The sequence below is a fragment of the Oenanthe melanoleuca genome, chromosome 27, assembly GCF_029582105.1.
Source record: "Oenanthe melanoleuca isolate GR-GAL-2019-014 chromosome 27, OMel1.0, whole genome shotgun sequence".
In the NCBI taxonomy this organism is placed as follows: Eukaryota; Metazoa; Chordata; class Aves; order Passeriformes; family Muscicapidae; genus Oenanthe; species Oenanthe melanoleuca.
The window spans coordinates 1,516,971-1,543,803 of record NC_079360.1 but is presented as its reverse complement, the minus strand read 5'-3'; the positions used below and the strand labels follow the sequence as shown (position 1 = coordinate 1,543,803).

Sequence of the window (26,833 nt, the reverse complement as noted above, 5' to 3'; positions counted from 1 at the left end):
TTTTTTGTCCCAAAGTCTCTCCTGGATGTTTATTTCAAAATTGTCTACATTAAGCCAAAGCAAGAGCATTTTAAAGCAATGCAGGTATTGTTTCTTCAAAAGGAAAAACAAAGTCTGATATTCCAAAACCAGCCACAGCCACAGCCAGAACAGAGCTGGGACAGACCCCACAACCAGCAACACACACTCAGCTTCAACCCAAATATGCACTTTGCACACAATAAAAGTGAAAATAAAAAGCAGTAACAGAAACAGCTCAATTACTTGGGATTTTCAGAATGAATCCAGCGCTGGGATTAGAATATTGTGGACACTCTGCTCATTAACAGGGATTTAGTGGGTGGGCAGAAGCCACAGGACTGCCCTGAGGCAGCAGATTCACACAGGGCATTAACTGGGAAATGACACAAAACCAGGGAGCAGCAGGGGAGACTGGTTTAAGTCCTCAATAGGAATTTGCTATAGTTTGGGAAGAGAGCAGTGAGGAGAAGGACTTTGTCTGCTTTCACTGGGGAAAGGCTGTTCCCAAAGCACCACACGGGGTTAAATGTCACCAATTTGGGACATTTGGGACACTGAACAGAGCAACCCAAGTGCAGGGGGTGATGAGTGGACTGTGGCCACCAGCCCTGTTTATCTCCAGGCTCCAAATGTCTCTCCCTGATACTTTCATTTTCCACCCAGCTTCCCAGCCACGCTCAGCTCTGGCAGAGCTCTGCCCACGGCTGTGACTTTCTTCAGGCCACTGTTTAATTAGAGGAGCACTGCTGCTGCTCTGCCCTGGACCACACAGCCAGCCCAGCCCAAGGCCAGCCCTGCCCACATCCACTTGCTGCACACGTCCCGGGTCACTCTCACTTCCTTGGACACCAGCCTGGCACTCCTCCACCTGCTCCCAGAGCAGCCAGGGGTCAGTGCCAAAGGCCAGAGGGGCAATTCCCTTCCCAGAGCCCCCACAGCTCCCGAGGGGCTCACACAGGGGCTGTGTTGGCTCCGGGCACAGCAGGAGCTCTCCAGGTTGCTCAGGGATAGTCTGGACCCGTGCCTGCCTGCCTGGTGTCCCAGAGGGGAAACAGACCAAGCTCAGCACAACAGCATTTACAGGAAGTGTTCAGGCAGAGGGGAACAGCAAGGACATGCTCATGTCCCCTTGGAGCAAATTTAATGTGGAGACTGCACCTGGATGTTCTCAGGGACAGAAATAGGACAGGGATTTATCTGTGTCCTCCACAGAGCCTCACTCCTCATCCCTCACTCCTCCCAGGATGTCCAGAGCAGCTGTGGCTGCCCCTGGATCCCTGGAAGTGTCCAAGGCCAGGCTGGACAGGGTTTGGAGCATCCTAGGGTAGTGGAAGGCATCTTTGCCCATGGTAGGGCATGGAATGAGATGCTCTTTAAAGTCCCTTCCCACCCAAATAATTCTGGGATTCAATGATTCTGTGAATCCTATTCCTGACCCAGCTCTGACAAAGGACTGAGGTAGCCTTGAAAGAGAACAGTCCTGCTTGAAACAGGCCCCCAAAATATATTAAAATGCATGGAGACCTGAAAAAAAGAAAGGGAGCAGAGCAAGGTCCTGGATCCCTTATAAATAGCAGCAGAAAGCAGAGACATTTATCAGCGTCTCTCCAAGCCCAGCCGGCTCCTTGCCAGAAAGACAGAGCCAAAGGCATCAGTCCCTCACTCCCCTTCTGCTAATTGTAAATTCAAGTTTAATGCCAAAGCCACAGAATGCCAGATCGGTGTGGACTGGTCTCTCAAGCAGAAAGCTGAATTATACATATTGCTCTGAACAAAATCCCTTGGACAGAACGGAAGGAAGAGGGGTCTGCAGTAAGGCAGAACCACGGAGCCTCCCGCAGACAGCTCGTGTGTGCTGCCTGCAGCAGAGGGAGAGGATTCCACAGCCAGGGTTACCATGGCTCCCTCTGACCCCATTCCTTTGGGAAGCACAGGAATCCTCCCCAGAAGGTAGCACTGCCTGCCCTTGGGCACAGGCTGTTACACAACAGGAGGCCTCACAAACTTCTCATCTCTCTCACAGAGACACAGAGTTACTGAATCCAGACATTCCCATTCAGTTTTTTCTGGATGTTTTGCAGGAGTTTGAAGTGTCTCCTCCCTCCTGCTGCACAAGGTGTGTGGGGAGCCCTGAGCCCTCTCTGCCCCACAGCTGGCACTCATACTCCCCCCCCATTTTTCCTATAAGTCATTTCCCATGGAGGAAAGAGCCTGTAGGACACAGGAGCTTATGGGATGACACTTCCAGGTTGCAAGCAGCACATTAATTTAGTAAAAGACAGAGTCAAGAGCACCATTGACAGAGGTTTCCCAAATGTTTCCCCACTCATGGCTTATATCCATGAGCTGCCCAGAGACTCCACTTCTGCATGTTCAAGGCACTTTGGAAACGCAGCATAGAAAAGTTTTATAAAAAGTTTTACTTGGAAAACAAGGAAGAACAATGACATAACTGCAGACAACAATAATAAAATTAACAAAATGCTAATGGCTACCCATTGCTTTGTCCTTGTTGATATAAAAAGTGTAACCTCAGATCCAGTGTACAAATACAAAAAAATTGTGCATAATAAATGTACTATAATACTGTACATACAGCATAAACCGTTCAATGAGAATGAATTAAATATAGCTATTTGTCTCCTGACTTGGAAGACAAAAGAATAAAGTTCTAAAGTCCTAGAGTCAGTGTATAAACCCTTTCCAGGGGCTGAATCACGAGCCAACGGTATCCCTGAAAATCAGCAGAGTGAAATATTCCCTCAATGGAAGCCATTATTCATGGGACTGCTGGTTATGAGAAACTAGGAGAAAAAACCACAGTGTATTAACTGAGCCAAAGTTAAATCCAGACCGAGTTCTTCCCATCTCCTGACTTGCTACTGGCACTGCTTTTGTTCGAGCCCGCTTTGGATTTCTTCCCTCTGGAACTGCTGGGGTTGTTTTGGTTGTTGTAAGCCTGGATGGCAAGGTCCAGGCGGTCCTGAGCCACTTTGATTTCCCTCTGCAGGATCTCCAGGTCGGCGGGAATGTTGCCCTCGCTGCTGTACTGCTGCTCCTGAGCGATGTTGGCTTTGTTCTGCCTGTAGGCGATCTTGGCGTTGGACAGCTCCGTGCACTGCAGCTGCTCCGGCTTCAGAGACACGTTGTAGCCCGGGGGAGCCGAGGGCGTGTTCCAGGTGAAGGGGTAGTTAAAGGTGCCAGAGTCAACCAGCTCCTTCTTCTTGGCGTTCAGTGTGTCCCGGATGGTGCCAAAGCCCAAGTGCAGCATCTCCCAGACAGTCAGGAGCAGACACATGCAGCTCACCCCGTACATTATCAGCAGGAAAATGGTCTTTTCGGTCGGCCTGGAAATGAAACAGTCGACGTTGTGCGGGCAGGGCTTCCTGCTGCACACGAACACGGGGCTCACCTGGAAGCCATAGAGGAAATACTGCCCCACCAGGAAGCCAACCTCCAACACAGCCCTGGCCAGCAGCTGCACGACGTAAATCCTCATGAGCCCGTCCTCCCGGATCTGCCGCCGGCCGTCGTGCTTGGCTTTGGCAGGGCTCTGCTTCTCTTTGCTCTCCTGCACGCTCTCCATCTCTATCTCTGGGTACATCATCGGGTCTTCCTCGTGGTCACCCTCAGCTTCCTCCAAGCCCCGGTGCTGCTTCCAGCGGACGGGCAAGCTCCTCCTCCTGGCTCTCCTGCTGGCTTCGCTGTGCTCCACCATCCGGGCGATCTTATGGATGGCATAGCCCAAGTACATCACTGAGGGAGTGGCCACCACAATGATCTGGAACACCCAGAACCTGACGTGCGAGAGAGGGGCGAAGGAGTCGTAGCAGACGTTCTCGCAGCCGGGCTGCTCCGTGTTGCACACAAACTTGCTTTGCTCGTCATAATAAATGGATTCTCCTCCCACAGCAATTAGGACAATCCGAAACACAATCAACACTGTCAGCCAGATTTTGCCAACAAAGGTTGAGTGGTTCTGGATCTCCTCTAACAGGCGGGTCAGAAAACTCCAACTCATGGTGGTCAAATGAGTTTATCTACAAAACAAACAGAACCCCCAAATATTTATGAGTTTATCAGCTCGAGTCTAAAGGGTTCAAATGCAACCAAGAGAGTCCCGAAACTCCAGATTTTCCACCCAGCACCCATCCATGTCTGTGACCACCACCTGCTATCGGGATCCAGCTGCCAGAATCTGCTTGAAGATCCTACGTCTCCTCCGCAGGCTTTTGAGGAATCTGCTGTAAGGGAAAGTAGCAGTTCAGTAGCATTTCATGAAAAGATGTACTCCCAAAGCTACTCCCCAGTCCAGGAGAGAGACACAGCTGCTCTCTATGTCACAGGCTGATAAAAACATTTCAAGTGCAAGCTGACACAAAACACATTGGATGGGAAGACAAGTGTCCATGAGATTTTTGGGTGCTGTGGCCACATTCCATCACTAACAAAGGGATTTATTTTAATTTGTTAAAGCCTAGGCTGGTGATCATGGTCTCAGCCACAACCCACAGGAGACACTGTTGTGTCCCAGGGCAGTACCAGCTGTCCTTAATCAGGAAGGGATGGCCCAGCCCACCTGTGATGCAAAGGCAGGACAAGCTGGTGGCCTGGGCAGTGTCACTCTGCAGGGCCAGCCCATGGACAGGGCTGGGCCAAGAGCCTCTGACTATGCTCAAACTGTGGATGCTGTGGATGGATTCGGGTCCAGCCCTTCGGGGAGGCTCAAAACCTTCCTGTCAGAAAAGATTTTGGTGTGGATTTTGCAGTGAAAAGCTGGTTAGAAAGAGTTACCTGCCAAAACTTTTAGAAGAGCTACTCCCCAGAAGTGAGTGGTGGGTGGGTGAGGGGAGAAGGGCCAGGGCTGGCAGGAGCTGGGCTGAGCTGAGCCGGAACTGCCGGGCCTGGCCACGCTCCCGAGCGCGCCTGGCACAGCCAGCCACAGCAGCTCTGCCAAATTCCAATGGCTGCAGCTTCCAGGTTGCCCAGAGAAGCTGTGGCTGCCCCTGGACCCCTGGAAGTGTTCAAGTGCTCAAGGTTGGATGGGACTTGGGGCAGCCTGGGACAGTGGGAGGTGTCCCTGTCCACAACAAGGCCCCTTCCAACCCAAACCATTCCATGACTCCAGGATAAGTTTGTAATTCCAACAGTAAAAATCCCATCTCTGGAAACTCCTGTCTGGCCACACTTTGAACAAACCCCATCAACACTCCTGGAGCTCCAAGGAGTGAAAGTGGTAAAACACAGGAATAGCTGTTGGACACTGTTAGGGCAACAGGGGATGAGGCATCTTTCAGACCTTTGATGATGTCAAATATCAATTTGTTAAAGATTATTAAAAGAAATTATTACATCAGAACAGCATTTGGTGACAGGTCCCAAACCCAGAACTGGACAAATCTCCAGCACTCTGATCTTAAAAGGGATTAATTCTTAACCTGAAAAAATTCCAGGAGACTGGAAGAAAACTAGTACTTGGAACTATTCAACTTCTTCCACGTAACTACAGAGTTTCTAGGCAAAATAATGAAGAGATGCAAGCAATGCAGAATTCAAGGATATAAATGTGATCTCCCTCTGGTGGAATTCAGTGATTCACTAAAAAGCCAAGAGCAGGGATATAGTGTGGATGAGCTGTGCAGGACATTTGATTTATTACTTCATGACAGTGAGAGGAAAAAAATAGCACAGGAGAGTATTAAAGAAGGCCATATGAAGTGATCAGAAATAACAAAAGTCTTAAAAATGATTTCCACATTAGGTCCAAAATCAGTTCCATAATTACAGCAGTTCTGAAAATCCCTGGCAGCCAGGCTGGATCTTCCCAAGCTCAGCTGGGGAGTGGCTGCTGACAAAATGGGTCCATGGGACATTAGTTTGCTGGCTGAGAACTGGAGATGAGAGGTACCAGTGGTGCAGGAAAATATGGAATGTTGGAGAGGCTGGAACAGCCCCACTGCCTGAACCACCCTGAGTGCAGCTCAGGAGCAGCAGAGCAGGGTTTGTACTGGGGAGAGGCTGCTGTGGGTGTCAGTCAACAGGGGATGAGGCCCCTGAAGGATCAGGGTCTCCAGGAGAGCTGCTGCTGCAGGGCAGTGATGGATGGGAGCCTGGCAGTCAGGAGCCAGGGCTGATCTTACCTCCGTGTCAGCGAGGCAGCCCCGGGCGCCTGCGGCCGCATCCTTCAGCACTGCCTCCAGCCTCAGGGAGTGGACACAGGAGCCTCAAACCCAGCTGAGGGATGGGGGAGATGCCTAGAAGGGAGTGATTTAGAGAGGTCAATTTGTTTAGTTAGGAAACATAGGAGGAAAATGAATTGTGAATCTCAATAGCAATGAGTCAAAATCACGATTTGTCATCGAAATTACCAATTAGGACAAAAATGTCTCACCCAGGTGGGCAGGCCACCTGCACTCAGCCCTGAAGAAGGACATGTTTAAATCAGATGTGTTCCACAAGTAACAGCTATTAGAGGTGCATGCAATCCTCCCAAGGCTTCCATCCAAGCTTCTCTTCAACACAACTGTGCTGCCATCATTCCATAGAGCACTGGAGGTTTTTAACAGACAAAGAGACCAGAGGTGCCAGTCCCAGTGCAGCCCCTTCTGCAGCAGGGGCTCAGCACCCCCATTTCAGAAAGGCACCAAGTGCAGCTCTGCCACCTGAGTTCTGTGTCAGTGGGTGAGACAAGGCTGCAGACACCCCACACTCAGCATTTCCCACTTGGATTCAGAGTCCAGATGAGGGGCACAGTGAGTCACAGGCAGCAAAGGCAGGTGAACCCCACATCTGGAACAGGAGGTTAACAGAGGGGAGGAGCCCCAACACCACCTCCCACCACACTGCTCTGCCCATCTCATCACCCTGAGCACCAACAGGACAGGCATGTCCCCACTGACACCTCGTGATTCATCAACTAAAAAAGAGACAAAACCCAAAGGAGATTAAGAGGTTAATTCTTATTCCCTGAAAATGTCAGGGCCACACTTTTCACTGAAAGTAAACGACTAAGTAAATTTGAAATTAATTAAACACTGTTGCCAATGTAAATTTGGAGTAACAGCAGGAAGCAGCCTTTAAATTTTCATATACTGTCACATTCCTCAGCAGTTAAGGACAGGGAAGTTTGAAATAAGTATAGATTTCAGTACGAGAATCTTTACTTTTAGACAAGCTGCTACCTCCCATCTAAGAAACTTCTCCAAGGTACATGCCAGCTTTTCATGGTGCATTTTCTACCTGCAGACAGGTACCCACAACACAGGAATCATCCCTGTGATTCCCAACCCAAATCCCACAAGCTGTATCAATGCACAGAGTGCCAGACCTACGTACAGACATGTGCTGGGGCTCCCACAGCCCTGGGATGCAGGAGGATTTACCCAACCTGTGGTTAACAACCAGGAGCTGCCAATTAGTGTGTCCTGGCTGTGGAACTTTGGAGCTGCCCAAGAGCTGATCCTCTTTGCCAAGAAAGTGTCACTTTGCCTATTTAGTCCCAGTCCTTGCAGACCTGCTGGGACAAACACAGGAGGACCCACGAGCAGGCAAAGAACTTCCTGGTCTTTAAGCAAATGTTTTGGTTCAAGCAAAATGACCAGTCATTAAATCTTGGAAAGGTTCAGCTCATCCAAATGAAATGAAGTACAATCCCAGGAACTTCCAAGCAGAATTCTGGGGGTGTCCTTCCGTTCTGTGGGATCAGCCAAGGTCAGAGGGGCAGGTTCTGCCTCCCCACCACGTGCTGCAGCACCCAGACACATCACAGTAACCTTCACCCAAAAAACACCCACGCTCCTGCATCTGCTGTTTCTGGCAACATTTAACTCAATAATTTTCCAATGTTTGAAAGAAAAGTCTATGGACACTGACACGTATCTGAGAAAGACAGAATGTCAGCAATTTCAGCTAATTGAAGTCAAGCCAGAAAGTGCATTTGAGAGAGACTTTCCTTCCTTGTATTTGTCATCAGTTCATTTCAGCACTTCCAGAGGAGGAGGCTTGCTGGAGCAGGCAGGATCCATGATGAGCTATCAGGAGGTTTATCCCTGACAGAGAGCTGGCTCCTGAATTAAAGCTTTGCAGGCACTGACATCCAGAGAGAAGGAAGGAGAATTTGGAGCAGGTACATGGGAAAAAAGAAATCAGCTCCAGGTGAAGAGTTTCTGGAGTTAACATGGCTGTTGTTCACACACAGCCCAGGAATGGCCCCTCAGGAGAGCCCCCTCCTCTACCCAGCCCATGGGGGGTTGGCTATGAATTTAAACATTTTAACATTTAAAATTTCACCTCCTTTCAGCTTCCTCCTTCTTCCCAGCACTCAGGGTGGGAAGAACTGCCCTGTTCTGTAAAATGCTCAGAATCCTGCCCTTGGATGGACAGCTGAGGTGTGGCAGGGACAGCAGCAGGGCAGGAGGAAGCTGCAGTGCTCCAGCAGGGTCCCCATTCCCTCAGATGGAACAGGAGGCAGGACAGCCAGCAGCAGGTGGGTGTCAGACAGCCTCATTCCAGCCTGTCAAATCCCAAACACCTCCAGAACCATCTCCTGGCCTTGTCTCAGCACAGACTGGGCTCAGCCCAGTATGAATGGAGCCCCTTGGCTCCAGCCCAGCACAAACTGGCAGCTCCAACACCAAACACTGAGCAGGAGGGTGCAGGGAGTGCTGCTTTGGTTGGCACCAGGCACCAGTGAGGATCACAGACCTGGACTGGATGATCCATGTGGATCCCATCCCATCCAAGCTCTTCTGTGATGTTCCTGTGGTGCCAGGACTCATTCCATGTCATTCCATCAGTGACAGGAGTGAGCTGGGCACAGCCCCAGCATGTCCAAGGATGGCACCAAGCTGAGGGGCACAGCAGGGAAGGGATGCCACCCCCAGGGATCCTGACAGCCTGGAGGAGCAGGCCCATGGGAACCTCCTGAACTTCAGCAAGGCCACCTGGAGGCTCCTGGGTCTGGGCTGGGGCAATCCCCAAGGGCAGCACAGACTGGGGGTGGGTGGATGGAGAGCAACCCTGCAGGGAAGGACTTGGGGATACTGGAGGATGAACAGCACATGAACCAGCAACAGAACAGAAATCCAAGTGTCCCCTGGGCTGCATCCAAAGCACTGTGGGCAGCAGGAAAGGGGGGAATTCTCTGGAGCCCCCAGCATGGGACACACATGGACACACAAGGGTTGGAGCACCTCTGCTGGGACACAGGGGCTGTTCACCATGGAGAAGGAAAGGTGGGGAGACCATCTTGTGACCTTCCAGTTTAAATGGAGCTTGTAAAAAAATGGGGACACTTTATCCTGTAGTGACAGGACAAGGGACAAGGCTTTTAAACCATGAGTGGGCAGGGTTAGATGGGACATTAGAGACATTTTACCATGAGGGTGGGGAGGCCCTGGCACAGGGTGCCCAGAGCAGCTGTGGCTGCCACATCCCTGAAAGGGTTCAAGGCCAGGTTGGATGGAGTCTGGTCTAGTTGAAGGTGTCCCTGCCCTCTGATGGCAGGGAAGGGTGGAGGGTCCCTAAATTTCCATATTTCACCAGCACCTCCTCAGACACAGCTTCTCTGCAGGTTCTGCAGCCCCAAGGCAGTTGTTAAGGAGAACAAATATATTTCCAGAAGACGTTTTTCCTCCCTAAATTATGTCTTCCCCGGTCATGCTAATGAAATTTGATTAATTTATTAATGATTTATTTGTTTTGTTTTGTTTTTAAGCAGTTTAAAAAGACATGTGCTGAGCAGGAAAAAAAAAGAAGAAATGCATAGCAATTCTGTTGTTAATCAAAAGAGGTTTCATGCTGCATGAAAGTGAAATTGGGCCCACAGGCTAATTAAAACAGTATTTGAATTAGGATGAATGAATAATTATCATTATTCATTCAGATCTCATTTACATTGAAAAGTAAGAAATTACATGATTTACAAGTACTTTTGAGGAAGCAGAGGGGCTCCTTCATTTTTTTTTTTTTAACCTGGAAAATGAGTAAGACTTTACTGCTCAAGAAAGCAGAGAGCTGTGGCCAGACCCAGCACTAGAATGGTGCCAACACATCCCAAATCCTGGTGAGCTTTGTGCTGATGCCACCTGCATTCCCTGAGCAGCAATTCCAGTGAACAATAATTTATTATTAATTTATTATTAATTTGTTCCTTGTGTCCTGAGTGACACAAGGGCAAGGATGTGGGGATATCCCTGGGGTAACACATTCACCCTTCTATCCTCTGTGAAAGAAGTGGTTCAATCACCACCACTTTTACTCCTATTTTCAGCAATAAAGATGAAAAGGAATAAGAAAAGTGCACTGAATTTTATTTTTAATCTGATAGACTACTTGGGAAGAAAAGGCTGGGACTTTCTGGAGAGCACACAGTGCTCTTTCAAATAAATCCTGTCATCTGGCAGGGTTCACGTGGCAACAGCAGAGAATGGTTTGGAAAAAGCCACAATGTCAATGTCAATTTGGAAACCATTTCTGAATGGTGCCTTCCAATCCCAGGCATGCTAACAAGGCTCTGCTGATTCCCAGACCAATCCCCCGAGTCTTAAAAACCCCACACTGAATTATGAGACCACAGATCCTCTGTGGGCTATAAATAGAACAGGCAAATATGGGTAAGAGGTAGGGATATAATAAGATTCTTGCGCTGTCAAAAAAATAAAGATGTCAAGTACGTATCTTTGTGAAAATCAACATGTACCCACCCGAGCCCTGAGCTTCCAGAGAAACTGGAATTTGCAGCTCAGACACGAGCCCCCGCTCGCCCCGGCGTGCCCTCCAGGTACTGCTAACATGGGAAGCCAAGTGACAATTTTAGCAACACTCCCCCGCAGTGACAAAATTCAAATGAAATCACAGCGTGTTTTGTGCTGGCCCAAAGCAGCTTTTCCTGCACCTACAGCAAGAGTGCTGCTGGAGAGGGGCAGGCACCCCAAATGGGCAGAGCCTGGCTTGGAGGAGCCCAGGCAGCACCAGGACAGGCCAGGCTGAGCCTGAGCTCATCTCAGAGCAGCAGCCTCATGGAAAATGGAGCCTGGGCTGTGCAGTGTCTGTCACCTCAGGAGTTTTGGAGGCCTGTTGTGGGGTCTGTGCCACCCTGAATCCCTTCACACAGGCTCAGCTCTCAGCACCCCCTCTGAAGGATGGAACGAGGGGTTTCAGCTCCCAGACTGTGAGAATGAGCTCCCAGTTTGGCACTGCTTGAGGCTGCTCCTCACAGCCAGCCTGCACAGGCCACGGATCAGGAGGCAGGAGTGTGGTTGTGAAAAACCAGGTTCACTTTCCTGGTAGATTTTAAAAGGTTTAATCAAAGACAATAAGAGATAAACAATAAAGTAAAAGGTTATAATGGCTGGGTGCTTGGCATTCAGAGACACCCCTTAAATTCATCAGCCTGTTGCATATTCATCTATCCTACATTTGCACCTATCATACATTTTTAAACTTTTTTATAAACTATTTCCCATATTCTAGGAACTGTTTTGCATGGCCACACCTGAGTTCACCTTTTCAGAGCACGTGTGTTTCTTGTCTCTGGTTTTAATTTATTTCTCTTACTTTGGGCTGTGGTTTTTAATTTTTACAGATGGCTGGTAACTGGTATATCAGCAGTAGGTGTCTTCACTGGGTGTTATCCAACCAAGGCAGTTCACTCACTACAAAGACACTTTATCAGCCTATGTTACCCCTAAAGAAAAGTATATCTTAAAAAACATTTCAACACCACACATATAGTATCCACCCCAATATTTGGGAAAAGCCAATACCACAATATATATTTAGAACAGTGGTGATGTGAAATGTGATCAAGGAGGAAAAAAGTGGCCAGAGACTTGTGTGCTGCCTCAGCCACACCAAACCCTGGGGAGCCAGCACAGTGCAGGGACTGGAGCCTGCAGCAGAACAAATCCCCTCCTCCCCAGCCTGCTGGCACATGAGGAATTACCCAGCAAGGAAGAGCTACTGGAGCTCAGAACCATCCCAGTGTTTACTCCACCAGCACTCCCCCTCTCCCCTCTCCTCCAGCCTCCCACATCTCACAGCTCTGCTGCACCAGTTTAACCCCCCTGAGCCTGGATGTTTGAGCAGCTCCAGTAAGAACTGGACTCCTGCAGCACTGGCAAGTCCAGCACGACCAGCAGGCCCTGCCTGCTCTTGCTCCTCCATGTAGAGAAGCACAGGAAAGCTCTCCCCGTGTGATTCAGTTGGATGTTGAAAACAAGGAATTACAGCATAAGTAGAAGACAATTTTTTTATTTTTTTTTAAGAATTTGAATCTGAAGTTCAAGCCATACAAGAGAAAACACTCAACACTGCTGTTCTGAGATCAAGACCAAGTGTTTAACCAAGTTCTGAGCTCCTGGATTGCCAGCCCAGGCTATCTGCAGACAACAGGGCTGTGGACTGATACCCTTAAAATCCAAAGATCCAGAGGGCATCCTTGAGAAGGACTGTTCCTACCAGCTGAAATGACCATCAGACTGGGTGAACATGGCCTCAGGTGCACAGAACTCCTGAGTGTGAGCTGCCAGCTCCCATTCTCCCTGCCACGGGGATCCTGCAGGCTTTTCCATGAGGTGATCACACAGCCAGCACTCATCTCAAACAGCAGAGCTCTCCTTCCCAGGAGCAGCTCCTGGAGCAGGCATCCATCTGATCAGGCACCACTGCTCCTCAGCTCAGGGCTCAGACACAGCATGTGCTACCTCCTGACAAAACATGGGACCAAACAAAACTGGTCTGAGGCTGTGCCAGCCCAATTGTACATGACAGAGCTTGACTCCAGGCACTTCTGAAGGTGCTTAAACCCTAAGTTCCCTTGTACCAAAGCATCACTTTCAGAAATGTGCAGTGTTCTGATAACTGGTAGTTTACACCACCACATCCCAAAGCAGGGTCAAGCAGAGCAGGTTGGAAGGGCCATGTCCAGCCAGGCTGTAAATACCTGTGAGGCTGGAGACACCACTCACTCCCTGGGCAGCCTGATCCTATTAAACACCTCCAGAGACAGGAGCACTGAAAAGTCAGATTGGGCAGTGTGATCCTACATCTGACCATGCACACGGTAAAAAAAGCTTCTCTTATGTTTTAGTGGATTTCTCTGTGTATCAATTTTATGTCACCACTCCCTGGGGACCATGGAGAACAGTCTGGGCAACAACAACAGGAGCAAAGCAATTTAGCAATTTTTTTGTAAAAATGAACATAACAGAGAGGGGACAAGTTGCAGGGACTTGAGCCAAACAAGCAAGTGAAACTGTGACCTGAGATCCTCCCCCTGCCAGTGCAGGACAGCTACCTCACAGTGCTGCTCATACTGCCATGATACAACACAATACATTATTAAAATATTAAAAATATTGTGCTGCTGCCTATAGGGAACTGTGTTCCCAGCAGTTATTTTAACAAATATGGCAAATGGAAGGGTAAAGATGGAAAAATTGCAGTGGGGAGAATGACAAAAGGCAGGTCCTGAGTGGCCAGCAGCAATTCAAGTGGGAGTGTGATGGATCAGGGCTGGGGTTCCTCAACACACCTGCCAATGAATCCCAGGGATCCAGCACTCTCAGGACACACTCACCAGTCTAGGAACAGGAGAGGGAAAGAAAAGAAAGAAAAGAAGGAAGGAGGGAAAGAAAAGGGAAAGGAAAAGGAAAGGGAAAGGGAAAGGGAAAGGGGGAAAGGGAAAGGGAAAGGGAAAGGGGGAAAGGGAAAGGGGGAAAGGGAAAGGGAAAGGGGATAAGAGAAAGGGAAAGGGAAAGGGAAAGAAGGGAAAGAGGGAAAGGGGAAAGGGAAAGGGACAAGGGAAAAGGGAAAAGGGAAAAGGGAAAAGGGAAAGGGGAAAAGGGACAAGGGAAAGGGAAAGGGAAAAAAGAAAGGGAAAGGGAAAAAGGGAAAGGGAAAAGGGAAAAGGGAAAGGCAGTGTCCTGCTGCAAACTCTGCCTGTGTGGGCAGGCCCAGCACCAGCACTGCCCCTCAGTGCTGCACCCAGGGTTTAGCAGAGCCCAGACTATGCAAAGCCACCTGGGACACCCAGGGAACAGCAGCACCTGGGCCCACCCAAAACCTCAGACCACGGCCCCAAGCACTGCACTGAGACAAGAAGGAACAATCCTGTTCCCAGGCAGACCCACAAGGGTCCCAAGGGAAGAGCACACAGACCCTCTGGGCACTGCATCCCCAGCAGCACTGAGGGACAGGCCCTGCCTCTGGCCAGGCTGCAGCATCCATGTGCTTACCTGCATCTCTCCAGCTCTCTGGGGAAGGCCATCCTCAATCCCATCCAGTCAGGCATCAGAGAGATTGCCCTGCCCCGATGTGATCAGCAATTCCAATAACCACAGCACCCCTTTAACTACACCCAATTCCAGTGCAGCCAGCAGCTCCACAGCACTTCCCTGGGGCTCCTCCTCTGTGCTCAGAGGGATGAGTGTCAGAAGAAAATGACACACTGGGAGCAGCTGACCCAAATATCACTCTCACGGCCATTTCAGGAAAGGAGAGAGAAGCCAAAAGAGAGCAATTCTGTCGGCTCCTGTAGATCAGAATCAAAGGCTCTCACTGGCTGAGCGGGAGGCAGTCGGGTGGGGACAAACACCTAATGCTCCCACCACCATCTTATGACAGTCAAGAGAAACTACAACAGTGTTTGCTTCATAGATAAGCCTCAAAAACTACCATGAACAGCTTGTACATGAAACAGATACCACACACCCCGACACAGTCTGCCACAACGTCCCCAGTCACCCATCCTGCAGCACAGCAGCTGCTTCTCTGTGACCCACATTCAAAAAAAAGAGTTTGATTCCCCAGCTCTAGCTGGTCTAGTGGGAGCCACTGCCTCAACCTACAGCTCCACCAAATCCACATCACGTTTTCTACAACTGCAGCTCTGCAGAGAGGGAAGCATGTTCAGAGGCAGAGGAGGCACTCCAAACCAAACCTCACCACTCCAGACCCTGCCTGCCATGCTGGTGCTTTCAGGCCACCCAGTACTTGGAACACCTCTGCTCAACTGGGCCTGGATTGTTCCTGTGCTGGGACACAGAGGAGCAGAGAGCCTTGCAGCCCCCTGTGACTTCACCCAACCCTGCATCTCCCCAGGTGGAGAGCAGCAAGCTGAGCAGGACAGCAGCCAGCTGTGCCAAATGGCACAACAGTCCATGGGGATGGTGTTGGGATGGACAGCCAAGGACAGCACCTTGCCAGGGAACAGGTCACAACAAGCCAGCACCTCACTCACTCTACTGCTGCTTCAACTTCTCCCAAGTGCTGATAAACCACAGAAACAGCTGAAGTTTTGTTTCAATAAAGTTGGTTTTACACAGTTTATTCTGAGACAAGGAGCAGAGTAAGGCAGCAGATTGCCATACTGGCATTAAAATGTTACTCCAGCTTGAGTTCAACAGGAGTCTTAACAGTTTTATTTTGCCAAAGATAAAATTTAGAATATAAATATGCACATAGATTCACTGACTTATTTGTTGAAAAAAATTCCTGTAATGAAGTAAGAAACATAAAACTGTCCTTTTCTGAAAGACCTGAATGCTTTGAGACTCCCTTGGGAAGAGACCTGAAGCACTGAACTCCCTATGCTCCATCACTCCAGCTGGGAAACACACACACCAACTGGGGCTTTTCCCCCTGAGAACAGCTGGAAATAACTCCTGCTTCATGAAAGGAGGCCAGGAGCTCTTTTCCCAGTGACAGGCACGCTGCACCAAGCACACAGTGGCAGACGGGTCAGTTTTTCCACCTGACTGCTTCCCATGGCCAAGGATTTTATCTGACTTATTATCGACACCGATTGGGACAATTAGCAGCAAATTGAAGGCAGATCAGCCTCCCCAGTGCTAAGCCAGGCATGAGACTTGCCAGGGGAGCAGCAAGGGGACCAGGGATGGTGTGTACTGGGCTGTGGGGCTGCTGGAGGCAGGAACACCCCGCTGAGACACTGCAGCCACAGCTGCGGTCAGGGTGACAGTGCCAAGCTTCTCCCAGCTTCCTGCTTCCAAGATTTTAGGAGGCTGGTGCCATCTTGTTAGTCACTGAGTGAACTTCATGCTTGCTCTGTAGTGCTCTCCTCAAGCTCCAACCAGGAGCCAGCAGACCACCTCTACTTGGCATGGAGGGAATGCACAAGGGCTGGGCCACTTCCCAAGAGAGCCCAGCAAAACCACTCTTAGACAAAGGGTAATTGAGCAGCTGCTGTATCACAGCTCGTTCACTCTCACAAAGGGCAATTAGCTGCAGATAAGATCACTCCTGATAAGGAACCACTAAGGCAATGGCACCCACACTGCCAAGCACAGTCACAGACTGGTTTGTGTTGGAAGGGACTTAAAGCCCATCTTGTTCCTCCTCCTGCCACGGGCAGGGACACCTTCCACTATCCCAGGCTGCTCCAACCTGGCCTTGGACACTTCCAGGGATCCAGGGCAGCCACAGCTGCTCTGGGCAACCTGTGCCAGGGCCTCATCCCTATCATGGTAAAATATTTCATTTTTATGTCCCATCTAACCCTGCCATCTCTCCGTTTAGAAGCGTTGTCCCTTGTCCTGTCACTGGTAAAAAATCCCCGTTTTATTTCTAAGCCCCTTTATAAGCTGAAAGGCTCCAGTGAAGTCTCCTCAGAGCATTCTGCTCTCCAGCTGAACACCCCCAGGTCTCCCAGCCCATCTCCAGAGCAAAGCTGTTCCAACCCTCAGACCATTCCCACTTCAGAGTCCCACCTGCATCTTGACCATGCAGAAACCCACCATCAGAAACAGGCTCAGCTTCAATGTCACTAAAAGGGATGAAAAACCCATCCAGGGAAAATGATGTGACTCCTTTACACACAACTCACAGCACCAGGAACAGCTCCAGGCTCTTTGCCAGCCCTTTCCCCAGAGACTCACTGGGAAACTGGTTCCCACTGCAGGGACTGGGGGAAGGTTACAGAGCAAAGAGCCAAACTGAGGAGTCCCAGCAGGGAGGGCTGGATGGATTAAGGGAGCAGGGAGATGGACCCCAGCCTGACTACAGCCATTCCTAAAATTGTCTTGGGACAGGGAAGTAACTGCCATGTCAGCTCTGCAAAACAGGGGTTGTGAAGAAAATCCTGGAAAAGTGTAGTTCTCCAAACCCAACATTCACACAGGACTAAGGACACAGAGCCAAATTAGTGGGCATTGATTATCTGTACAAATACAATGAACCAGGGGAAAAGTCAGTGTGGCTTCTGGAGAGGCACTTCCAGCCCCACAGAGGGCTCCAGATCTTCTGGGTCTTAACCTCTGCGAGTCTCTCTCATCTGAGGCTTCCTGTAGGGACCCCAAAAGGGGCTGCAAAAGGACTGTCCCTGTATGGAGAGACAACTGGGTGGGAGACAAGGGAATAGGAGTAAACAGTCATTTCCTGCAAGGAGGGAAGTCAGAGCAGGGGTCACAGGGAGAGGCTGGGACCTGTGCCAGACTGGGACACTGCCTGGATGTGACCCAGGATCCTGATGGAAATATTCAAGGGGAGGTGGATAAGCAACCATGAAGAACAGCACAGGGACCATATGAGTCTATGCAACCTGGAAATAAAATGGCAGATGGAATTCCACATGGATAAAGTGATGCATACATTGAATAAAACAAATAAATCTCAATTTCACCTAAAAATAGATATGCCCTGAGATGGCCTCAGCAAGCAGGAGATCTTGGGGCTGTCAGGCTGCTTGTAAATGCTCTGGCACTGCTCAGCACAGCCCCAAAACAGCATTTCAGAGTCAGAGGCACACCCAGGACATGCTGCCCTGTCCCCTGAGTGCCCATGGCTCACCCATGGCTCACCCATGGAGTGTGGCTCTGCTCACTCTGGCCAGCTCCTGTCATGGAAACAGAGAACAGAAGGAGCTTGGAGAAGAGGTATGGAGTGGCTGGTGGGGGAAGGACAGTAAAAAAATGCAAGAAGGCTGAGGGAGGAAACAGGCAGGGAGCTGTGACACCTGTAGCAGCCTGGAGAAGGAAAACCCCTCAAAAACTGAAAGGCAGAGCAGTGCCTCAGGCAAGGGTGAGTCTAGGCACAAAGCAGTCACATGCTGAGAGAGCCCAGAGCTTCTCCCATGCTCTGCTGCAGCCCCACATGGGGCAGGTCACAAACAGGACTCTGGAGCAGGCAAGATTCCATCTGATCCACATGGCTGCTCCAAAGGAGCCAGCAGCAAGTGGCTCCAGGGGTTGGGGAAAAAGCCCCTCCACGAAGCAGCTGAAAGAGAGGCACCAGCAGATGGCAAAGGGAACAGAATTGATACATGGGGCTGTTAATCACTGCTCAGTTCCAGCCCCCTGGAATTCTGTATGTGCCAGACGATCCCAGGCAATCAGAACACCTGAAGGGCAGAGATGATTTATTTCTGTCCACGGCTCTCCAGCACAACCCTGCAGGGAATCGCATTCTGCAGACACCCGATCAATACAGCCTGGTCACAGATTGCAAAGAGAGCAAGAGCAGGCAAGGAATACAAACCAAGCTGGGGATGGCACTGAGGAGAAGGCTCCAAGGCAGCTCCAGAAGGAGCAAAGACTACACACGAACCAAGGAATAAAGATAATTTCCATATGGCTCCGTGGAAGATCGCCGTGTGCTTCCTCCCAAACACTTCAATTTTATTTTGCTTTATAATATCTCAGGAATCACAGTTTGCACCATGAAAATTCTTCTCATTTCAAAATAGTTTAACTCCATATCTGAGCAGCAGCTGAGTAACTCCTGTGAATAAATCTGCTACAAGTAAAATTTAGTCATTTCTCAACTACTTCAGTGTTTACCACGAGAATCAGAAGATTTTTAGATTTTCAGGATGACATGCTGCATGAAGGGCAGCACACCAGCAGGACACATTAGGAATTTAACTATTTTAATTTTATGCCATTAAAAAAGGTACTGACACCTAGGCCAGCCCCATGAGCACAACCTACAGCCACCCCCTTGCCTGCCCACAGACACAGCTCTAACCTCAGCACTCTGCAGCACCGGCTGTCATCGCTGTCCCTGAACCCACAGCAGAGCCAGGCTTCCAGGAGTTAACAAGGAGTCAAAACTCCCCCTCAGGGGAACATGGGCACACACAAGACATACAATCACCCTTCCAGGCTCTTGACTATTTTAAGCAAGAGAGAGATACAGAACTTCACAGGCAATGGCTCGTTCTGAGTCTGGCAGGGCTGCACCACTCATGCCGGGATGTCACCGCGGGCAGCAGCTCCATCCCCTGCTGCCACCAGCATCATCCCTCATCCTGCAGGAGCTGCATTCCCGAGGCACACCACAGCCAGACCCACGTTTAGACCCAGAAGTCATTTTTCTACTTTCCTTCAGAATGCAGAAATGTCCACTCAGAAAAGCAGAGTGGACAGCAGCATCCCCAAGACGTGGCACTTTTTGGGGAAGGCTTTGGGGATGTTTGTTCAGAGGAGGGAATGCTGAGCATTGTGCACACACTGCACCCCAGGACAGCAGATTAACAGGGCACCAGAGCAGGGGCTCGATGGAAAACCACCCAGTGCAGCTGTCAGCCTCCCCCAGCGCCACCGACCGCGACATTCGCATGGAAAGGACGCGAGGCACAATCTGCTGGTCATCCATATGGATGCCTCCCTCCCTCCCTCCTTCCCTCAATCCTCCTCAGTATCTCAATCGAGGTCAGGCATGCACACTCAGACTCGTTTTCTGACAAATTTGTAACTAAAAAGCTGGAACTAATAACTGTGAGAGCCCAAAGCTGGTTTCATGGACTTGTTTAGGCAAAAAGCTGGCTGACTCCACCGATTTCCATCTAGGCAAGGTAAGAGAGAAATCCTTCACTCTCATGTAAAAATGTAAATCCCAGCTCAGTGAGTCATTTAAGCACATGCCTAATGCAAAGCTTGAAACAAATCCCGCTAATAATCCGGGCTGCTCACTTATTTACAGCTAGGCATGGCTTAAGTACCTGGATGATCTTGAAATACCCCCAAGCCCCCGGAAAAGAGCCTAAACTAGGCTGGTCTGGGAATTAATCACAGTGGTATGAGCAGAACTGCTAATAGAACCGGGGGAGGACTCTGTGTGTGTGTGCTGAAGCATCTGTTCAAGTTTAGGCATATAAAACATTTTTCAGCCCAATGACTCCAGAGGGAAATGCCTCATACATCAGCTCATCTGACTCAATTTTTCCATCACACTTCCTTTAATACAGTTTTGTCCATAAATACACTATTTGTTTTTTCCAAATATAGATTTTTATTTATAGTTAGAAAACCTTGTAACTTGTGTTATTGCTTAAAGCCCTGGGTTCTGCTTCGAAACAGAATCATGTTCTTCCTTGAACCAGAATCATTGAGGAATTACTGGGCAGTACTGAGGTATGAAACCAAGTTCTCTGTGTTTGCAGAGGTAAAAGGAATTCCTTTTTGCTCCAGTATTTGGCATTCTCAGTATTTCCTTCACCAGGAATCACCAGTAAGATCACAACTGCCCAGCCACACATTGTGTATGTCAATTATCCCACACCACATCTAGGAACTTTCACCTTAAATCTTCATTTTACACCAGAACAAAGTCAATTTTTTTAAAACCCCAACCAGATCTTGCAGACAGTCCTGAATATGGGAAGAACTGTGTGTCACTACCCGAGCAGCGATAACAATTCATATTTATGGTATGAGGAGGTCAGAAAAGGAAATGCTAACATTGCCCTTTTCCCTCCAAGAAGCATTTTGAAGATAAGTTCCTTTTTGTAGCTTTTAATGGAAAGCAACGAGCCTCCCAAAACCAGGACCAAGAATGGGCAGTGAATGGGAAATTTGGTGATTTTGACATTTGAAAAACATGGGTTTTTTCAAGAGCAAGATTTAGGTATTGAGCAATACTGAACTCAGCAAATGAAATGTGGTTTAATACAATTTGACCATTATTAACCCTCACTTGAGTCAATAAAAAGCACAGCCTGTTATTCCATGGCACAAACACGGGACAGTGGAATTGCACTCCTGCTGCTCGGGGGAAGTGTGGAGAGCAGCTGGAAACACTGATAAATGCCAGGGGCTCCTGCAATAAAACCCTCACTCTGTTCCAAAGCAGGGCACCCAGAGGTGAGGGGCTGGCAGCAGGGTCCAGGGACCATCTGTAACTCAGGGAATCTCCCATCCTGCTGGGCAGGAATGTGCTTCCCTGCACAGGTCAGCAGGGACAAAGCAGAGCTACCATAAAAATCAGGGAATAGGAATGGAACTTTTTTAATGGCAATAATTTGCTTCCTATTGAGCAGATTAAAAATACATAAATCTGGAGCACAAGTCAACCCTGTGGAGTGGCAGCACAGAACACAAAGGCTGGAAGCAGGGTGGGAGCAAAGGATCACCTTCCCCCTAATGAGGCAGCAGCGCCCATCCCCCGGGAGCGACAACAAAGGGGACCATTATCCACAGGGTTTAACTCCAAGTGTTTAATGATCGCTACCCTCGTCCGAGTTCCACTGGGGTTCAGAGAACCCTGAACGTCCCAGCAGGAAGCGTGAGGCACGAAACAGGCACCTCGTACAAGGCAACACTCCTTGTGATTCCCATGTTTAAAAAAAATTCTGAAACTCTTAAGTGGTGTAAGGAAAGAGCCACAAGATCAGCCCCCTCTGCCCCCAGCTCCAGGCTGGCGGTGAGGCTGCAGCCTGGTTTCTGAGAATCACAGAATATCCTGAGCTGGAAAACACCCACAAGGATCACCCCAGTCCAACTCCTGATTCCACCACTTCTTCCCTCAGCCAGCAGCCCCTTGCAGGTGCCAGTGAGCACAAACCACCCCAATGCCCCCAGCAAGCAGGTGTGGGCTGACACTGGCGGTGCTGCAGCAGCTCCATGGAAATCTCCCCAGCACTGCCCGCTCCGGGACAGGAACGGGCGGCAGCGGCACCGCCGAGCCCTGGGCTCCGCTTTCCCCGGCTCCACGTCCCCAGAGAAACACCAAGGCACTGGATTTTCACTGACCCAGTCCTTAACACACCCAAGGAAGGCACTTTCTGCTTTATCCAAATCCTAACTAGGCTGCTCTGTTGGTCCTAAGTGCCTGGATCACACCTAGGTGCACCTCAGGCACTGCATCTCATCCTTTCCTTGGCAAAAGTGGTGGGTAAGGAAAGTTTGGGGATTTTTTTGACTCACAGAAGTTGCTGGCAGTCAGCAAATTAAGAAGAAATTTAGGTATTAAAATTCATCACAAACTCTCCATCAGTGATTAGATTCCACAGATTATAAAATTTTTTCCTTGTAAACTCTAGAACCATCCAAGCCCAGAGAAGACTTTTAAAGATGAAGTTTCACTTAAACAATATAATTTCCACACCAATTACCTTTAGAACCACAGAATTCTTTAGAAAAACTATGCCTATAATTAAAACTCTCTGGGGTGTACCAAAATATTTGCTAAATTCTTTAAATTGGTCTCAATTTGCCCAACATCTGAGTTTTAACTTTCCTCCTACCGAGGGCTTGGACCCCTGGAATTCCTCATCTTCTGCACATTCCCAATTGTCTTGGGGCTCCTCTCTGCCTTCCTCAAAGCAAGCACTGTGCTCTCAGTCCTTGTCCCAAATTTTCCAGCTATTTACCAGTATTTGCATCACTTGCACGTTATCTGTGATGAGTTAGGTGTTTGCTTTGAAGTGAGGGGCAAAAATAGTCCTTAAAGAAGGATTAAGGATAGAACACATCCAGAAAAGAGATATTTCATGACAATTCCTTGTCTAGAATCTTGCATTCAGACCTGTGAGTTGCTTTTAAAAAAACTCCAAAATTGTAATATTGTTGTATAAATTAAGGTAACACATTTGTAAAAGGGAATGTTTTGATTAGCAATAACTCAATAGTCCCCTCCATCAACGGTAGGACAAACAAAATCTAGTCAAAAAGCACTAAGGCAGTTAAACCCTTTGGTAAGGACAGTTTGTTAGCAAAATATTTTTAATAACTTTTCATCACTCGAACTAAACTAAACCATTTCAAAAGGACAAGAGGTGCTGGGTGACAAACCCCAAGGAGCAGCTGGTCGTGTTTCCAACAGAGTTCAAAAAACATAGACGCTCTTGTAAAACAAGTTTCAAGTGATGTGAAACCTCCAAAGGGATGTGTCACCGTGCTCCTGCACTGTCCCATGCGCCGGCATTTCAATTTGGAAATGTTAGATAAGTTCCTGATTCTGGAGAAATACCCTGCAAAGGGCTGTTCTCTTGGAAGAAGGCAGAGAAAGGCTCCCAGGGCAGACCCCACGCCCAGCCCAGCCCAGCCCAGCCCGCAGCTCTTACCTGGCCGCCTCCAGGCCCGCAGGCAGGGCAGAGCCCCGGGCACCTCGGTGCCACTGCGGAGCAGCCCCTCGCTGCAGCTCCCGGTGCACTCGCCAGACACCGGAACGTGTGACAGCCCAGCCCACCCCCCCCGAGCCAGCAGTGACCGCACAGCTCCCGGAGCTGCGGAAGTGCCCGAGTCAACGCAAGCACTGCTGCAGACCCAGGACCTGCCCTCGCAGTCAAACAGCACAAGGCTCACATTCCCTTTTAAACTCGGTACCTATCCCCTTCCCAGCGCCCAGCTGACCTGCTCTCTCATTAAAGCACAAGCACAACTTCGGAACAGACTTGGAAAGCACCAAAAATACCGAGAAGGGCACCTTGCATTTTCCTAAACAAGAGTCTTGACAGAAAACAACTTTTTCCCTTAAATGACCTGGAGAAGGGAGGGTTTGGTAACTGCACTGACAGCTGGTTCATTGAACATCCCCGGGACATAGATTTCTAACAGGAAGGGACAGTTTGGGGTTTTTCTTAACCAATTATCCTTGACTTCGAGCACGCAGGAGACATGGAAATAATAACAAAAATCAACGGTCTGTCAGACAGAAGGATTTTGCTCTCTCCCTCATTTCCAAATACCAACCAAACACCCAATGAAAAATTAGAACCCGGTGGTACCAACTGTTGCTCCAGAATCCATACAGCACATCCATGCCCTAATTAATCCCTATCAACTATCTCCTATTTGCAATTAATTTGACGGTGGAACAAAATCAGCACTTCACTGGGAAGGAAGGTCACACCGACCAGAAAGTGTCAGGACTAATTCCTACTAACAGAAATGAGAATTGGCTTTAAAAGGCCAGTAAAAATAGCTGCACAAATGTCATTCTTGTGAAATTTTATGACGCTGGGTGAAAGGCCCAACGGACACCAAAACTTTCACCTGATAAAAGAGCAGGATTCTTCTCATCGTGCTCCGAATCTGAGTCAAGCACAGAGAATCACGGAATGTCCTCAGTGAGAAGGGACACACAAGGTCATCAAGCCCAACGAGGGCTCTGCACAGGACACCCCCAGCAATCCCACCACGAACGTGCCTGAGAGCTGTGTGCACACACTGCTGGAGCTGCAGAGGTGTTCCCTCCAGCAATGCCAATCGCACGGCTGCGGCCCCTCAGCTCCAGGCAGGGCTGGCTCGGCGTTATGAACCTTCAGGTTTATCCGGGCAAGGAATTCTGAGCAGGAGCTGCTGCTTCAGGGTCTGTGCTGGAGCTGCAGCAGCCAACACTGGGGGATCTGTGAGCCCCGTCCTGCCCGGAGCCGGGAGGGGCACGGGGGTGACACGGGAGGACAGATGGGCACGGGAGTGACACGGGAGGGGAGATTGGCACGGGGGTGGACACGGAGGGGAGATTGGCACGGGGGTGGACACGGAGAGGAGATGGGCACGGGAGTGACACAGAGGGAAGATGGGCACGGGAGTGACACGGGAGATGGGCACGGGGGTGACACAGAGGGGAGATGGGCACGGGAGTGACACGGGTGTGACACGGAGGGGAGGTGAGCACGGGGGTGACACAGGAGGACAGATGGGCACGGGAGTGACACGGGTGTGACACGGAGAGGAGGTGAGCATGGGGGTGACACGGGACGGGAGGTGGGCACGGGGGTGACACAGGAGGACAGATGGGCACGGGGGTGACACGGGTGTGACACGGAGGGGAGGTGAGCACGGGGGTGACACAGGAGGACAGATGGGCAAGGGGGTGACACGGGTGTGACACGGAGGGGAGGTGAGCACGGGGGTGACACGGGAGGACAGGTGGGCACGGGGGTGACACGGAGGTGACACCAGAGGGGAGGTGGGCACGGGGGTGACACGGGAGGACAGGTGAGCACGGGGGTGACACGGGAGGATAGGTGGGCACGGCGATGACACGGGAGGGCAGGCTGGGCACGGAGGTGACACAGGTGGCGTCTGCGGTGCGATCGCTCCGTTCCCGCGCTCGGCGGCGCGGGCAGCGCTCCGCTCATCACCGAGGTGCAGCCGCGGGCCGGCCCCCGGCGCCCGCCGGGGAAAGCCCTTCAGGCAGCCCTTCCCTCGGGTTGAACAGCCCGGAGAGGCCCGTCCCGGAGCGCGGGGGCAGCGGGGAACGGGGAGGACGCGGGGACTCGGGGGGTGACACCGGCCCCTCCCGTCGGAGTGCGCCCGGCTCATCCCGGCGCCTCCGGATCGCCCCGGAGCGCCCGGCTCGGTCCCGCCGGGCTCCCGCCTCCCTCAGCCCGCCGCGGCTCAGTCCCCCCGGGGCCCGGGCTCCCGCCTCCCGGTGCCCCCGGAACGGCCGCTCGGTCCCCCCAGCCTCCCGCCGTCCCCAGCGGCTCCGGCCCCTCGGGGGCGCCGCTCGGTGCCCTCAGGCCCCCGCCCGGCCCGGCCCGGTCCCGCCGCGCCCTCAGCCCCCACTCACCGGGTCCGGCCCGTGGCGGCGCCGGGGCCCCTCGGCCGCCGAGCCCGGGCGGGGGGCGCGGGGCGCATGCGCGGAGCCCCCTCAGCGCGCGCGGGCCGGGGCGGGCGGGACCGAGGGACCGGGCGGGCGGGAGCGAACGGAGCGGGACCGGGACCGGGAGCAGGGACAGGGACAGGGACAGGGACAGGGACACGGGAACAGGGACAGGGACACGAGACTGGGACACGGGACCGAGGGACCGGGCGGGCGGGAGCGAACGGAGCGGGACCGGGACCGGGAACGGGAACAGGGACAGGGACACGGGACACGGGAACAGGGACCGGGACAGGGACACGGGACTGGGACACGGGACCGAGGGACCGGGCGGGCGGGAGCGAACGGAGCGGGACCGAGGGACCGGGCGGGCGGGAGCGAACGGAGCGGGACCGGGACCGGAACACGGGAACGGGGACACGGGGACAGGGACACGGGACTGGGACCGGGAACAGAGACACGGAAACAGGGACAAGGGACCGGGAGCGGGACCGGAACATGGGAACAGGGACACGGGACCGGGACACGGGAACAGGGATACGGGACTTTGGTCAGGGACACAGCAGGGGATGGGGACAAGGACACGGGACTGGGGTCAGGGTGGGGACACAGAGACAAGGAGACGGCACTGGGGTCAGGTTGGGAACAAGGACACTGCACTGGGGTCAGGGTGAGAACAAAGACACGAGACGGGTCAGGGTGGGGACACAGGGACAAGGACACTGCACTGGGGTCAGGGTGGGGACACAGGGACAAGGACACGGGACTGGGGTCAGGGTGGGGACACAGAGACAAGGACACTGCACTGGGGTCAGGGTGGGGACACGGGGACAAGGACAGCGCTGGGGTCAGGGTGGGGACGCAGCAGGGCATAGGGACAAGGACACTTAGCAGGACAGAACATGGGGAGCAGGACAAGAATAGGGAGGCACGCTGGAGCAGGGCTGTGGACAAGGACACCACAAACAGGGTGAGACAGGGACATTGGGAGCAGAATAGGGACAGGAGCAGAGTAGAATGGGGA

At 51.1% G+C, this 26,833-nt stretch overlaps 1 protein-coding gene across 3 annotated transcripts; it reads right to left on the bottom strand.

The window, feature by feature from the left end:
- On the bottom strand, nucleotides 1–25,833 carry GJC1 (gap junction protein gamma 1). 3 transcript variants are annotated; one of them, XM_056512210.1, is made up of 4 exons: nucleotides 25,777–25,833; nucleotides 6,162–6,275; nucleotides 4,193–4,265; nucleotides 1–4,061 (listed from the first exon to the last, which is right to left on the bottom strand). In XM_056512210.1, the coding sequence occupies exon 4, from the start codon at nucleotides 4,040–4,042 to the stop codon at nucleotides 2,864–2,866; it is 1,179 nt and encodes a 392-aa protein (XP_056368185.1). In that variant the 5' UTR covers nucleotides 4,043–4,061; nucleotides 4,193–4,265; nucleotides 6,162–6,275; nucleotides 25,777–25,833; the 3' UTR covers nucleotides 1–2,863. The 3 variants fall into 3 exon arrangements, with proteins under 3 accessions (XP_056368185.1, XP_056368187.1, XP_056368186.1); XM_056512212.1 differs by having other exon boundaries at nucleotides 4,193–4,262; nucleotides 25,777–25,822; XM_056512211.1 differs by lacking the exon at nucleotides 25,777–25,833 and adding an exon at nucleotides 23,324–23,429.
- Between the last annotated feature and the right edge of the window lie 1,000 nt (nucleotides 25,834–26,833).